Source organism: Mizuhopecten yessoensis, unplaced genomic scaffold (genome assembly GCF_002113885.1).
Source record: "Mizuhopecten yessoensis strain PY_sf001 unplaced genomic scaffold, ASM211388v2 scaffold10225, whole genome shotgun sequence".
Classification (NCBI taxonomy): domain Eukaryota; kingdom Metazoa; phylum Mollusca; class Bivalvia; order Pectinida; family Pectinidae; genus Mizuhopecten; species Mizuhopecten yessoensis.
The window spans coordinates 669,505-686,469 of NW_018408440.1; the positions used below are offsets into that span (position 1 = coordinate 669,505).

A 16,965-nucleotide genomic window follows, 5' to 3' on the forward strand; every position below is an offset into this window, starting at 1 on the left:
ACAGGAGCTTGTTACCCTGTATCAGCTGTCACGATCACTGCGGTCGGAGTCAGAATCCTTGTTGTGTGTCCCAAAATATCGTACTGTGACCTACGGAAACAGATGCTTTGGGAGGGTTTCGGCTACGTTGCGGAATAGCTTACCATCTGCTATTAGAAAGTCAAATACCCTTGCCAAGTTCAAGAGGGACATCAAAACTCACCTCTTTACGTCTGCATTTTAGAATCTTTACAAAGACATCCTGTAAATACCACCCTTTTATTTGTTCAATTATGTGCACATTGCTTGCTTAAATGTATAAAAGTGATTGTAAGCCTTTGTTTTTTGTTTTCACAATTATAACCATTACTATTATCCATATGTTGTAAAGCGCTTTAGAGTAATTTTACAAATTATATAGGGTGCTATATAAATGTTGTATATTATTATTATTATTATAAAAACAGAACAACACAGTGATACCTGTATAAACAGAACAACACAGTGATACCTGTCTAAACAGAACACCACAGTGACACCTGTCTAAACAGAACACCACAGTGATACCTGTATAAACTGAACATCACATTGATACCTGTCTAAACAGCACACCACAGTGACACCTGTCTAAACAGAACAATACAGTGACACCTGTCAAAACAGAACATAACATTGATACCTGTTTAAACAGAACATCACAGTGACACCTGTCTAAACATAACACCACAGTGACACATGTCTAATCAGAACACCACAGTGCTACCTGTCTAAACAGAACATCACAGTGATACCTGTCTAAACAGAACACCACAGTGACACCTGTCGAAACAGAACATCAGTGATACCTGTCTAAATAGAACATCAGTGATACTTGTCTAAACAGAACACGAGAGTGACACCTGTTTAAACAGAACATCATAGTGATATCTGTCTAAACAGAACATCACAGTGATACCTGTCTAAACAGAACACCACAGTGACACCTGTCTAAACAGAACATCACAGTGATACATGTCTATACAGAACATAACATTGATAACTGTCTAAACAGAACAACACATTGATACTTGTCTAAACAGAACACGAGAGTGACACCTGTTGAAACAGAACATCAGTGATACCTGTCTAAACAGAACACCACAGTGACACCTGTCTGATCAGAACACCACAGAGACACCTGTCTGAACAGAACACCAGTGATATATGTCTAAACAGAACACCAGTGATATCTGTCTAAACAGAACAACACAGTAATACCAGTCTAAACAGAATACCAGTTTATAATGAACACCTTTCTGATAGATGTGTAAATAGAGTGGCATCATTATTTACAACTTTTTATCACCATGGCCAAAAGATATCAGCAGAAAAATTTGTTGGAATTCTATCCATTATTTTGGAAGAAAGGAGATATTGTTTAGTGAGACGTTTACAGAAGGACGATGACATATGGATGTTTGTTTGTTAGTATGAGTGGTTTGATTTTCACTTCACTACTGAGTAGTTCGGTTATTCAGCAAACGACTAGACAGACAGAAGGATGTGCTCACCAGCAAACGACTAGACGACAGAAGGATGTGCTCACCTTGGTATTTTGTTCCAGTCGAGCTAACAAGGAAAAGTATTGTAAGCAGTCCCATTATCCCCCGACTCTGGAAATCTTTGCCATCAAAATAAACAAAGGGCCGTAACTCCGACTAAGTGGGGAACAAGACCCTTTTTCAGGTAGGGCCCCTGCCAAGAGGTAGTGCCATACAAGATATAGCAAATGTATGCAACAGATAATATAAGATATGCCCGGGACAAAGCGATGCACTATGAATAAATGGTCATAGCTCTATTCATTTTGGGTAAATAATTGTATTACAATATGCGACACTTCACCACCTCAGATAGTATACATATGTATATATATATTCACATACAAAATTTGACAATGTTGTGTAACAAGTACATGAGATATTCACAAGACAATGTGATCCACTAACTTATTGTGCCTACCATTCGTACGGACGGGTCCCTAATAATCAACAAGGATATCTTGACAGTAATCAGCTAGTTAGCAACTTTATGTTTTGGCACAATAAGTCCTTCTGAGGACTGTATTACATTATATTCTGCTACCTAAGTCCTTCTGAGGACTGTATTACATTATATACTGGACAGATACTCTCTAGACACCGATTACATCCCAGCGAGAACCACCAAGCCAAAAGCTGTGAGTACATCAGCCGGTTCACGATACTAATGGTTATAACAATAAAATACTCACAAAATCCTTTTATTGTGTCGCCTGCAACGCAAGGAGACGTATGGGTATTACTTTATCAGTGTGGTCGTCCAAAACAAGGTTTCCGTGCGATAACCGAGTTCTTTTGGGTTGATTGAACTCAAAACTTAAAAAAATATTGCATACCAAAATAGCTGGAACAAGTTCACATTACAGAAGTTTACATGGAATGTTGGTGGAGTAATGCCCCTTTATTGCCAAATAAGGGCATTGCATAGTAAATGGAAGAACTTTTATTTTTATTTTTTAATGAATTTTAATGAAGTTTTGTACGGTAATGCTAGAAGCAATAATGTTCAACATAAATTACGAATTTTACTGTCAAGTTTTAACTTTTTGCATTTTGGCATATACCACTTAATATATTAACGCTGTTCATTGGTTTTGCCTTTATTTTTTGCTTGTTTACATGATAGCTCAAGCCAAAGCACTTTTTTCCACTAAAAACACTGAGCAGGCGACACATCCACTCCTGCTGAATTCTTGTTACTATGCAGAGGGACAACCATTCTTCTATTGCGTTCAGTTTGAATTACCAAATATTTCGAGAGAAACATGAACAGTTCAGCCTATCACTCCAGTTGCATCATCCTTTCTATATCACTCCTTCGGCTTCCTCAGCGAATTCCTACCGGAATGAACTCGACACACTAAACTTATACTACAGATTTTGTGGGTCTGGTTTAGTCAGCGACTGAAACTGCAACAGATTTTGGTGGCCCGTTTTTTTTTCTATATATGTAGAATGCTTGTTTTGTATGATTTTTTTTCATCCCAATTCTTCTAAAAAAATATCTTTTTACGGGTCTTCAGAAAAAAGTGTGACCAACTGGCGATTCAGAAACGCAGTCTGAATTCGAATCTGGGGATAAATCATTAACTATTTCTTGAGATTTTAGGTTTTGTGCTCAAATCCAAATCTGCACAAATTAGCACCCAGTAAAATTACCTGTTATAAAGTTTTGACTTCAACTGAATACAAAATATTTCCCCATGTCATCCAGAGGGCAATACAAAACACAGATAACAAAACAAGTTATATTACATCAGCAATATTTTAATAATAAAAACTTGGCACAGAGTTACCAAGCATCAAAATGATTAAGATTATTCAAAGCTAGAGGACAACAACGTGTCGGCCCTACATTATAATAGTTATAGTATTTACAGGAATCTCATTAGCTCTGTGTACAGATGTAACTTGGAAAGCTACTGGAATCATCTGTGTTTCTGTAGACAGTTGTAATATATAAAACCAGATTACTGACACTACACTCAAATGCTTGTTAATCATTTCCTTAAAAAATCATTTCATCATTACAGTAATTTAAATCACCCAAACCATGCTCACATGAAAAAGACTAAACATCGCAGTCTGTAACCAAGGAATCGGACTGCTATTTAAGTCAGTGCTGTAACGTAGGAGGTAAATGTAGACTTTTTTCTTAGTGGATATATTTGGTTGATGTCAGATGTTATGTTGAATTTTTCGCCATGAAATCAGGAAAAATAAGGTCATAAACCTTTTCCTGACAAGTGGTTCCAACAGTTTTTACCAATTGTCTTATTAAAGTGTAGTTATCTGACAGTGTGGTGCGATATTTTAGGAAGGTTATTGAAATGTTTTTGGAGTATTGGGGAGCAATGTAAGGTGTGTCCTTATCTGTACAGGTAACAGAATTCAGATCAAACACCTGTTCAATATAAATAAGATTAAACATGTTTACAAAGAACTCAAGTTGATCCGAGCAACCCAAGGTGACCTGAGAAATGAGGGTTTTATTTTCATGAGACAAATACCTAGTCCAGGAATAAGAATCAGACTCTGTAACATCAAATTGTGGTAGACATGCGTTACGCTATATGGCCTCCCTAAACACACCAGAGAGGGCTTAGTTAGTTGTTAGAACTTGGGTCCAATCCCTTTGACTGTTTAATGTCAATAACATATGTTTGAATGAATACACACCAGTATGTATGTCTCCTGATGAATTTCTTACTCAACACTTCAAAATAAAATCTTTATGACATTTGGAAAGTGTGACATATTCCTTGTAAAACTCCATTCAATAATGTTTTGGTTTGAGAAGGGTAAGCAGCATAGCTGTTTAAAATAAAACAAAATTTTCTACTTGTTTATATTCTCAATTTCTCTAACTCAGGTAAACCAACAACACCCTCATTACAGTCTTGTAAAGCGATGTAATTACTACCATTTGTGTTCAAACTACAGTTAAATTAAGATAAATGGTAGTAAATAAATATGTCAACAAAAAATCACATAATATTAGACTGCATATATATAATAACAGTAGATACATATATTGTTTACACCTTTATACATAGACTATATTATGTAGTTGGGCTCGATAAAAGGGAACCTTAAATCAAATTGGTAAATTATTCACTCTTAATAACAGAAAGAGGAATACCTGGTAGATATCTGTATCAGTTACCATGGTAACAATTTATGTTACCTGTACTGTAATCATGGTAACTGTGTGACATCACCAGTTACCGTGGCAACTATGTATGTGGTACCTAGGTATATATATAGCAGATCCTATGGTAACTGCATTACCTGCAGTAGTTCCCACGGCATTTACCTTTACACCAGTTACCATGGTTACCTGCTATGTAACCATGACTATGTTTGTTGATGTCTATGGCAGTGAAATACCCAGGAGGATTTCCAGATTTGTTTTTTGTTGTCTGTATATCAGGATTTAGAATGGATCAAGTTTCAAATATACCTCTCTCATCCTTACAAATGTCTGGGTCAAGTTTTAGATTCAGTGTTGAATGGTTGCTCAGATTTTACACATCTTTCACAGGACAAAGATTTATAGGAAAAAAATATCAGCCAAAAAGTAAATGCATTATAAAGAAACTAAAACTAGTGCATTGTTAACTTTCCTGTCAAATTTACTAATGAGGGTGTTAAAAGTTTCTGGGCAAATTTGTATATGGGAATACAGTACTCTCCTGACAAAATGGTCCAGGAGGTTGCACATTTCCTGTGAAACTTACCTAGGAGGATGTAGAGATTTGCCCAATGGTTTGTGATTGTCTACTATTATTCCACACATACACAAAACTACATAATTGATCCGTTCAGCATGCAGAGGAATTTTTTTATCGGAATACTGTGGACTTGCTCCTTGATAGATAATTACACAACGCTTGGGACCAAGAATCAACATTAACAACGGAACGCTTCATTAGCGGTGTACTTCAATACAATCTTAATCTGTCAAACGTTTTATTTTTTTTATTTTTTTTTACGCTTTACCTGTATACATGTACGATACACTCGATTCTAAACATATCCCATTTTGAAACAGAGCAAAGTGAATATGTATATTCCAAATAATATTGAATTTTAGAGCATGCAGATATTGTTTTGTTTTATTCTTCCATGCACACAATTTTACCCATTAAAAAGATCCCCAAGGGAGTGAACTAGTGATCGTCTAGTCCTCTGAGCTATAGAGTGTTAGTATTTGTATATGTCATGTGCTGTCTGATCCTCGCTCAGACCACACAGTAAAGCTGTGTCATCTGATCCGTGATTTCCCACTTGTTCAGACCACACACATGAAAGAAATGGTCACCAGCACAAGAATGTTGCGTTTGATAATAATTAAGCCTTTGACCTATGACCCCCACCCAGGGCGTGAGATCACTGTGACTGGATTCGGTTCTGGAGAAATCCTTTAAGTTCCTTCCTCAAGTCTTCCTGCTTCTTATCAGCGATCTGGTCTACTGCTCGTAGGCCATATACAATGTCCCTGGTTTTCCCAAAGTAAATTTCATTTAATGTGTGTCTAATTTTGTTCTCCATCTCCTGGAAAAGAAATATTGAAAGTTTCAGTCAATTCATTTCAATTGAGATAGAATAAATTATGACCTAGAAAACATACATATGCCCTGGTCCCTTGTTGATTGAATAGAGATAAATTCACAGTCTAACCAAACCAACGTCCTAAAATATAGGTAACCGTGACTAGGCAGATGGGAAATGAGAGAGAAGAGGAGGTAGATTGTCAGATATGTGCCATTAAGGAGGATAGGGGGAGGAAAACAGCAAAGAGAAAGGATGGAAGAAGGGAGAGACTCAGAGAGACATCAAATGAATAGGAAGACAGAAACATTTTTAGGCAGAGACAGAGAGACACACATAGAAGTGAGGGAGAAAGACAAGATTGGTTTGGTTTAATTTTGTTTAACATCCTATAAACAGCTAAGGTAATTTAAGGACGTGCCTCCATGTGTAGTGTATGGGTGCTTGCGTGTGTGTATGCAGGAGACAGGATATGTTTTGGTGTGCTTGCCTCCTTGTGATAGCACGGATCTGATGCTGACTTTATAGTGCTATCTCACTGAAATGCCATGCCGAAAGCACCAAGCACAGCATTCCGCCCGATCACATTAAACTGACAACGGGTGAACCAGTTGTTGCATTCCCCTTAATGCTGAACGTTAAGCAGGGAATAACAGTTACAATTTATAAGGACTTTGGTATGTCCCGGCCTGGGGACAGAACCCATTGCATTCCTCACCTGGGCGAATGCTTAACATTCAAGCCAAAAGTGAGGTGTTGCAAAGCAAGGCACTAGGAAATAAAAGGTAGATAGAAGTAAAAAGAAAGATGAAGATCCCGAATATTGTAATGGGCGCAGCAGATTTATTTTGGTTGCTTTTGTGTCCCCAAATAGAGGGCACCAAAGCAAATCCCCAATTCTGCAGGGGTTCCCCCATTAGTTGCCTCCTACAGATACCTGCAGCAGGTGTATTCTTTTCCTGATCCCACACCTGCAGGGGTGAGAAAGACAGAAGGTGACGATACATAGAGTGTGAGGACACAGACATGAAAGAAGGACCAGGGAATCGAGAAGAATGAAGAAAATTGAAGTTACTTACCTCCACCATCCTGCCAATGTTATATATGTGTGGTGTGTTTTCACTAACGGGACAATCCTGCTCTATCTGACGTGTGAGACTACCGCCGAGGTTCATGACTCCTGAATTCTCCTTGGAAGTCTGCAGCCACAACATTGCTGTAGATGTAAGTTTGTACTGAGCACTCCGTCCACTAGATCGTTCCTGTAAAACAACATCCCCTGATAATCAAACTATAATTTGCGAAAAAAGGGTCATTGTTGCTACCTTAGTGTAAACTTTATACTTCAGGCTAATACACAAAACTCCTCCTTACTACCGTTCGACCAACTGTTAATTGCAAGGGTCATTTTCCGGGTAAACTGGAATTCACATAATTTTTTTGTAAGTATATTTTGAGTAAATTACCTCTCATTAACATATTTCCATAATCTGTAAGTTCAGGCTTAACTGTAATTGATAAAAATCTGTCGTCAGTGTCTTATCTGGACCTTTATCATGTCAGTATCTTACCTGGACCTCAATCATGTCAGTTTCTTACCTGAACCTCAATCATGTCAGTATCTTACCTGAACCTCAATCATGTCAGTGTCTTACCTGGACCTCAATCATGTCAGTTTCTTACCTGAACCTCAATCATGTCAGTGTCTTACCTGGACCTCAATCATGTCAGTATCTTACCTGAACCTCAATCATGTCAGTGTCTTACCTGGACCTCAATCATGTCAGTATCTTACCTGGACCTCAATCATGTCAGTGTCTTACCTGAACCTCAATCATGTCAGTATCTTACCTGGACCTCAATCATGTCAGTATCTTACCTGAACCTCAATCATGTCAGTGTCTTACCTGGACCTCAATCATGTCAGTATCTTACCTGGACCTCTATCACATGTAGCGAGTCCCAGCAGCCTTTTATGTTTTTGGACCCATCACCAGCCTTCTTTATGAGTATAGCACCAGCAAATCCGTGATCAAGGTCCCACAGGTAGACAGAGGACACTCCGCCCTCAAAATACCTGTCAATGGAATGTACCATAAACAGCTTGATGCTAGATAATTTTTACTTCCATACATCTGCAATAAAATTTAGCTTACACTTCTTTCTCAAAGAAATCTTTTTTTTTTAAACTTGCACCTATTTTCCATTTTGTATGACTTAAATGAGTGGCATAAACATTTATTTTTAGTACATCAACAAAATGAAAAGCCAATATATTTCAACAAAATCTAACAGAAATTATCTTGTAATTTCAGTGAATTAAAAGATGTAATAACTTGATTTATGAATTTACTAAGCACATGTGTGAATGACATATTCAAACAGCTGTCACATATAAAAGTCATCAGAACCACTTGTTCCATACTCCATTACTACATTAGATTTTATTGTCAGGAGATTATTTAAATAGATAACAAATGTTGGTGTTGCTGACTAAAAAGGACCATCTTGTGAATCATGAAGCTTTAATTTTTTCTTTCTTCCTAATATGGTAAAAAGTCTGACAACTGTTCTTATGGGCCCTACATTTCTCTGTATTGGTCAAATGCGTTATTGGCGTCCACTTCTAGTTTCCGTAATTTGTCTGATGGCATGGTTCCATCCTGAAGGGGAGGGTCATAAGTGTTACTCCACGGAGACCTAAAATAGAACACATAGTTTCAAAGTGGTGTCCAAATGAGTACATAAGCAGCCATTTCTCATATAGGTGAGCTTACTATGCATAGTATATATATAACCAACATTCAATAAACAATTTATATACAATACTATACTTGTACATGTGTACTACCTGTACAAGTGTATTACATGTACAAGTGTACTACCTGTGCAAGTGTACTACCTGTACAAGTGTATTACCTGTTAAAGTGTACTACCTGTACAAGTGTACTACCTGTACACGTTTACTACATGAACAAGTGTACTACCTGTACAAGTGTACGACATGTACAAGTGTACTACCTGTACAAGTGTACCACAATGTACCTGTACTACATGTACCAACTGTACAAGTGTACTACCTGTACTACATGTACTACATGTACAAGTGTACTACCTGTACAAGTGTACTACCTGTGCAAGTGTACTACCTGTACAAGTGTATTACCTGTTAAAGTGTACTACCTGTACAAGTGTACTACCTGTACACGTTTACTACATGAACAAGTGTACTACCTGTACAAGTGTACGACATGTACAAGTGTACTTCCTGTACAAGTGTACCACAATGTACCTGTACTACATGTACCAACTATACAAGTGTCCTACCTGTACTACATGTACTACCTGTACAAGTGTACTATCTGTTAAAGTGTACTACATGAACAAGTGTACTACCTGTACAAGTGTACGACATGTACAAGTGTACTTCCTGTACAAGTGTACCACAATGTACCTGTACTACATGTACCAACTATACAAGTGTCCTACCTGTACTACATGTACTACCTGTACAAGTGTACTATCTGTTAAAGTGTACTACATGAACAAGTGTACTACCTGTACAAGTGTACGACATGTACAAGTGTACTACCTGTACAAGTGTACCACAATGGACCTGTACTACATGTACCAACTGTACAAGTGTACTACATGTACTACATGTACTACCTGTATAAGTGTACTACCTGTACAAATGTACTACCTGTGCAAGTGTACTACCTGTAAAAGTGTACTACCTGTGCAAGTGTACTACCTGTACAAGTGTATTACATGTACAAGTGTACTACCTGTGCAAGTGTATTACCTGTACAAGTGTACTATCTGTACAAGTGTACTGTGTACTACCTGTACTACATGTACTATCTGTAAAAGTGTACTACCTGGACAAGTGTACTACATGTACAAGTGTATTACATGTACTACATGTACTACCTGTACAAGTGTACTACCTGTACACGTTTACTACATGAACAAGTGTACTACCTGTACAAGTGTACGACATGTACAAGTGTACTACCTGTACAAGTGTACCACAATGGACCTGTACTACATGTACCAACTGTACAAGTGTACTACATGTACTACATGTACTACCTGTATAAGTGTACTACCTGTACAAATGTACTACCTGTGCAAGTGTACTGCCTGTAAAAGTGTACTACCTGTGCAAGTGTACTACCTGTGCAAGTGTACTACCTGTACAAGTGTATTTCCTGTTAAAGTGTACTACATGTACAAGTGTACTACCTGTACAAGTGTATTACATGTACAAGTGTACTACCGGTGCAAGTGTATTACCTGTACAAGTGTACTATCTGTACAAGTGTACTGTGTACTACCTGTACTACATGTACTATCTGTAAAAGTGTTCTACCTGTACAAGTGTACTACATGTACAAGTGTACTACCTGTGCAAGTGTATTACCTGTACACGTGTACTACCTGTACAAGTGTACTACCTGTACACGTTTACTACATGAACAAGTGTACTACCTGTACAAGTGTACGACATGTACAAGTGTACTTCCTGTACAAGTGTACCACAATGTACCTGTACTAAATGTCCCAAATGTACAAGTGTACTACCTGTACTACATGTACTACATGTACAAGTGTACTACCTGTACAAGTGTCCTACCTGTGCAAGTGTACTACCTGTGCAAGTGTACTACCTGTGCAAGTGTACTACCTGTACAAGTGTATTTCCTGTTAAAGTGTACTACATGTACAAGTGTACTACCTGTACAAGTGTATTACATGTACAAGTGTACTACCTGTGCAAGTGTATTACCTGTACAAGTGTACTATCTGTACAAGTGTACTACCTGTACAAGTGTACTACCTGTACAAGTGTATCACATGTATAAGTTTACTACCTGTATAAATGAATTACTTGAATGAGTGTATTGCATGTACAAGCATACTATGTATCTGTATAAATGTATTACATGTATGAGGGTATAACCTGTACAAGTTTACTACCTGTATAAATGTATAACTTGTACAAATGTATTACTTGTATGAGTGTATTACTTTTACAAATGTATTACTTGTATGAGTGTATTACATGTACAAGTTTATTACTTGTATAAGTGTATTACTTGTATGAGTGTATTACACGTACAAGTGTACTATGTACCTGCATGAGTGTATTACTTGTATGAGTGTATTACAGGTACAAGTTTATTACCTGTATAAGTATATTACTTGTATGAGTGTATTACACGTACAAGTGTAATATGTACTTGTATAAGTTTATTACTTGTATGAGTGTATTACACGTACAAGTGTACTATGTACCTGCATGGGTGTATTACTTGTATGAGTGTATTACACGTTCAAGTTTATTACCTGTATAAGTGTATTACTTGTATGAGTGTATTACATGTACAAGTGTACTATGTACCTGTATGAATGTATTACTTGTATGAGTGTATTACAGGTACAAGTTTATCACCTGTATAAGTTTATTACTTGTATGAGTGTATTACAGGTTCAAGTTTATTACCTGTATAAGAGTATTACTTGTATGAGTGTATTACACGTACAAGTGTACTATGTACCTGTATGAGTATATTACTTGTATGAGTGTATTACAGGTACAAGTTTATTACCTGTATAAGTGTATTACAGGTACAAGTTTATCACCTATATAAGTGTATTACTTGTATGAGTGTATTACAGGTACAAGTTTATTACCTGTATATGTGTATTACTTGTATGAGTGTTTTACCTGCAAAAGTGTTGCAAGGTCAATGAAAGGTGGGGTTTTTGGTTTGGTATTGATGTATTTGGTAAAAGATTTAAACGAGAACTTGAGGCTTCTCAAACAATGGAAACATTCACTTCAGCAGCAGTGGTTTCCCTACTGAGGACAGTAAGATACCATCCCTCAAATGGGTTTGTCCAACACCGTCTTAGAACCTTTTTTTTTGAACTACAAATTCTCACTAGTGCATGGTAAAACAGTACCCTGTATTGTACTGTCTTCAGTTGCTTTACTGTGTACAAAACCGAAAGACAAATAGAGTGGAACAACTGCACAAAGGTATACTGTTTAACCCATACTACAGTGAATTACTTGTGTACAAGTTTATTATATGATGTAAAAGTGTACAGCAAACTGTACAAGTCTCTTATCTTTGCCTGGACAAGTATATTACATTTACCTGTGCAAATATATTATGTTTACTGTACAAGTACATGTATATCATGTTAACATACATGTACAAGTATATTATGTTTACCTGTACTGTACAAGAATATTACATTTACCTGTACAAATAAATTACGTTTACCTGTACAAATAAATTACGTTCACCTGTACAAATATATTACGTTTACCTGTACAAATATATTACGTTCACTTGTACAAATATATTACATTGACCTGTACAAATATATTACGTTCACCTGTACAAATATATTACATTTACCTGTCCAAATATATTACTTTCACCTGTACAAATATATTACGGTCACCTGTACAAATATATTACGTTCACCTGTACAAATATATTACGTTGACATGTACAAATATATTACAATCACCTGTACAAATATATTACATTCACCTGTACAAATATATTATGTTCACCTGTACAAATATTTTATGTTTACCTGTACAAATATATTACGTTCACCTGTACAAATATATTATGTTTACCTGTACGAGTCTCCGTCTCTGTTATAATCACACAAGAGGTAGTCTTTGCCCACCGTTTTGTCTCTAGCAATCTTCAGGGGTTGGTCCACGGAGGAGAGTAGGTCTTCACATAGACTAGGTACCTATGAACAGATGCAACAAGGAAATACATTTTTCTCATAATAAATTAATGTTTCACTAAAATTTGCAAGCATAGAACTGTATTAATTAAAAATAACAGATATAACCTTTTTGCTTTTGTCTTCATATATTAAACACAACTTTGCTGGTTAATATCCAATTTGATTGGCATTATCTGCAGAATTGCTAAGATTATTTTAAAAAGCATATCAGTCTTACTGTTTCTGGATTAAGTTTTTCATATTAAACCTGTCAGTAAATATATTTTGGTTACATTTGTATGTGTAATGCATACTTATATGTATCTTTTTATTTTGTCTCGAATCATTCACATAAAACAGTTGAAAATGTGTAAAGTATGAATCATTTAATACAGAACTCCTAGAGACAGCAATAATACACCATACACTACATATGTACTGGTACAGTAAAATACATTGTATCATCATGCTCAAACTTGTCACAGTGAAATAGTGTAATACCTTTACAATGTATATCAAAAAGCTCAATGGTTCTACATAATCTTTATATGTCTCCAGTGTTGAAAAATGTGGCACTCATGCAGTTTCACTACAAAAGCAACACAACCTTCACCAAAAATACTGCTATATATATACTTACCAAGTCAATGAGGTCTGTTAAGTTTTTCTCTATCTGTTGGGGAGGCAAACGCCTCATCAAATCCAACGCACAATCAAGCTGTTGATCTGTCTGTAAATGGAGACACCGATTTTTAAATAAAAAATTCAAAATGCAAAGCCTACAATTATTGTCAAAAGATAAATGAAGCCTTATAAGGAACGCCACTGTCAACATGATTACTGCCTAGGACAGTTCTGTCATATTAAATCTAGATAAGTTTTCCTTTTCTTTCAATAATTTTAGCCAATAGGGATGTTAACAATTCTTTTAAGTAATTATAAACGAGCGCCGAGTCAATGAATGCAAAAACTATGTACTTGCTTACACTGAAATTATACATGGCCTGTTTCTGTTGATTGCAACATACTGAACTACAAACTACAAAAATGATTAAAGTAACCCTCACATCAATGGGTTAGCCAACTTTTTATTTTCCAATACACGTGTGACATATTTTATTGTAAGCCTGTGTGATATCACATACCAATATATCTGTGATATGTTTTACGTAATTTTGTTATTGGATACAGGATGCAAGAGTGTGTTGTTTTCTTTTTTTTGTTTTTTGTTTTAAAGATAATACAATGTTTTATTACCTGTGATATGTTACTTAATTTCTTATTTATGTACGTGTATGTCATATCCATGTTGTAAATATTGTACATTTTATGTCGACCACATGTGAGACGAGTCATTGACTCAATGTGTTATCAAATTTAAATAAAGTCTATTATTATTATCAAAGGTTAAATCTCTAATTGTACATTGTATGAATTTTAGGCATGTACTGGGTAATTTTAAAACATGGACCTGGTACTGTATTTCAAGTTTTAGGTGATTTTTTTTAACTTTTGATTCACCATAAATTTTATAAATGAGAATAGAGTGCCAACGACAATGATTGATTATGACTCTAATGCTATTACTGAATAATCTAGTTTGTAAAAGTTAAGTACAACTAACTATATATATTATAACAGTAATATCACAGCAGCATGAGGAAGGAAAGGAACTATACTGTACACGAGAGGTACTAATCACACACCAACATAACACAACAACAGTGTAGTTATATATCTACAACTTCCTTGTCCTTAGTTAAATGGGCTCACATTGTAAACTCTTTAAGAAGACAGAACCTATTAGATTTCTACAGTATGTTGATCTTCGAAATTAACAGTAATTCCTGAGAAATTGTATGTTTTTTTTTACAAATGTGTTTTTTCACTGTCAGCAACTGTGATGTGTTTATATTATTATACTTTAATAAATAATTTGATTAAGATGACCCATTAAAAGCTCATTTACTGCTTCCATCTGAAAACGAATACAACCCTACTGACAAGGTTTTAAACAAATCTGTCAATATGACCCCTTTTAACCCTTTCCTTTAGCCCGCAGGAGGGTCAGCCCTTTTGTGAAAGTTTGATCCTCAAGGACAAAGGTTACTATTTCGTTGAAACCTGCCCAGCAGTTCAGGTGTTGCAATTTGAAGCAATTCTTCCAAATTGACCCAGCCCATCAGTCCCAAGAAATATTATGTGTACACATTACATTTTTTATCACCCATAGCCTTTAATGATGCTAAAACCTACATTTGGTTGAATTGAAATAAGTAGTTTTGGATGTTATTTAATGCAAAAGTTGACAAACGACAGATGAATTGATGGATGGCAATTTATTGACAATGACAAAGTGCCAAAACACAGACTCGCCATGGTACAATGAAACTACGGTTTATCAGTTTGAATCGATTATTGTTAGGCTCTTTATTACATTAGGACACCTGTTGGGATATTGTTATTTTTTTTTACTGCATATCCAGCTGGAATATTCCCAATTTTGTTTCGTCATTGTACATATATATGCAAGATAAACTGTAGTAATAATTTGAGGTTTTTATATACCACTTTATCACAACCTAGTTTGTAGGTTGTCTCAAAGCGGTTCACAAAGTATTATCTTTCGCAACAAGCTAACATCTTTCTCAACTCCCTGGGGAGCATACAGCCGGTGCTGCCATTTCGGCGCTCACAGCTAGCATTCAACAATTCTAGCACTGCCCAACCACATACTCATTTACAGCTGAGTAGATTGCAATATGCAGAGTAAAGTATCTTGCTCAAAGATACAGCACAGTGCCGTGACGTGACTCGAACTCGCCACCCTTCGGTCACGAGTATGGCGTCCCAACACTTGACTACAGTGCATCCTACTATTAACACTTAAAGTGGCACAGTGAGGCCTTATAAAACCTGAGACCTTGTATCTAATATGGAGGTAAATTCCTTTTTCTATTTGGTGCATCACACTGTTGCTTCATATTTTTACTGGTGACTGATTATGATACATCACACTGTATAAACCCTTAACATCATCTATCAGCAACAGAAGACAAAAGAATAACACGGGTCTGTAAATTGCGTGTGGCCTTCAGGTTTTATTATGTCTATATGTTTTAGCTGGATTTCGACCACATTCCCAACTAGACCCTTTCCCTCCTGAATTGACGTAAGATTTTTTTCTGATTCAGAGTATCTCCTATTTCACTGGTCTACCTATTTCACATATAACTTTTTGTTTGTAACAGGAAATGCTAAGCACAACAGGATTCAAACCTGGGGCCTCCAAACTCTAGACCAATGCTCGACCAATTGAGCTCCCTGGTTGCCAAACAACCAAGTCTAGTTCCTCTAAAAACTCCAAAAATAACAGGAAGGGGAAAATGCAGGCCTGACCGCAATAAGAACCTGGAAAATCCAAACTTGCCAGCAAACAATCCTGTTCAGTTCCACTACATTTTTTTAATGAAAATTAATCATATTATTGATACAGATCCCAAGGAATGAGACACTATTTTCTGTCGGTCTGTCTTTTGTTTTGTCTTTTTGATAATTTCAATGAAATATCGGGTTCACCAACATACCGAGACAGTAATAATATTTGGGTGTTTACAGTTACAACGGGGCTATATAGCCAATACACACCACTCAGTACAGTTCGGCAATCTGTTATCTAGCTGTGCGTGTTACACGTGAAAAACGTACTTGTTTAAAGATACACATATATGAGCGCTTTGGATATTATCATAAGCTTCCACACGAAAAATACAATCATAAACAACATCGTTTTATCAGTCATTGGTGAAGACTGTTTCGTTGGCACCTCCCATCAAACAAAATCACTCATGTTAACTCGTTTTTGTACAATATGCATACTTATAGTTTATCAAATACAGAAGCAACACAAACAATTGCGTCAATCAACATTTCAAGACATTGTTCATGTCGATACAAACCATTTTAAAACTAGTTTTTCTTCAATGAAATATCTTCCAGGAAGCGATAGATCAAAGAGTATGGCTTCTTTCAACCCGGTCCCGAGGAGTTCAGAAACGAGAATAACAAGTTCCGGTTATAGATT

At 36.2% G+C, this 16,965-nt stretch overlaps 1 protein-coding gene across 1 annotated transcript; it reads right to left on the reverse strand.

Annotated features, from left to right (window-relative positions):
• Positions 1 to 3,310: 3,310 nt before the first annotated feature.
• LOC110459791 (F-actin-capping protein subunit beta-like) lies at positions 3,311 to 16,944 on the reverse strand. The gene is made up of 7 exons (XM_021512234.1): positions 16,841 to 16,944; positions 13,522 to 13,611; positions 12,781 to 12,902; positions 8,700 to 8,813; positions 8,049 to 8,190; positions 7,193 to 7,375; positions 3,311 to 6,116 (listed from the first exon to the last, which is right to left on the reverse strand). The coding sequence occupies exons 1-7, from the start codon at positions 16,841 to 16,843 to the stop codon at positions 5,952 to 5,954; spliced, it is 819 nt and encodes a 272-aa protein (XP_021367909.1). The 5' UTR covers positions 16,844 to 16,944; the 3' UTR covers positions 3,311 to 5,951.
• Positions 16,945 to 16,965: the final 21 nt, after the last annotated feature.

Coding starts and splice junctions, on each gene's coding strand:
- LOC110459791 (XM_021512234.1), bottom strand. Junction 8,814..12,780: donor AGAGACGGAGACTCGTACAG/GTAAACATAATA, acceptor GTTCTATTTTAG/GTCTCCGTGGAGTAACACTT. Junction 6,117..7,192: donor ACATTGGCAGGATGGTGGAG/GTAAGTAACTTC, acceptor TTTCTTTTCCAG/GAGATGGAGAACAAAATTAG.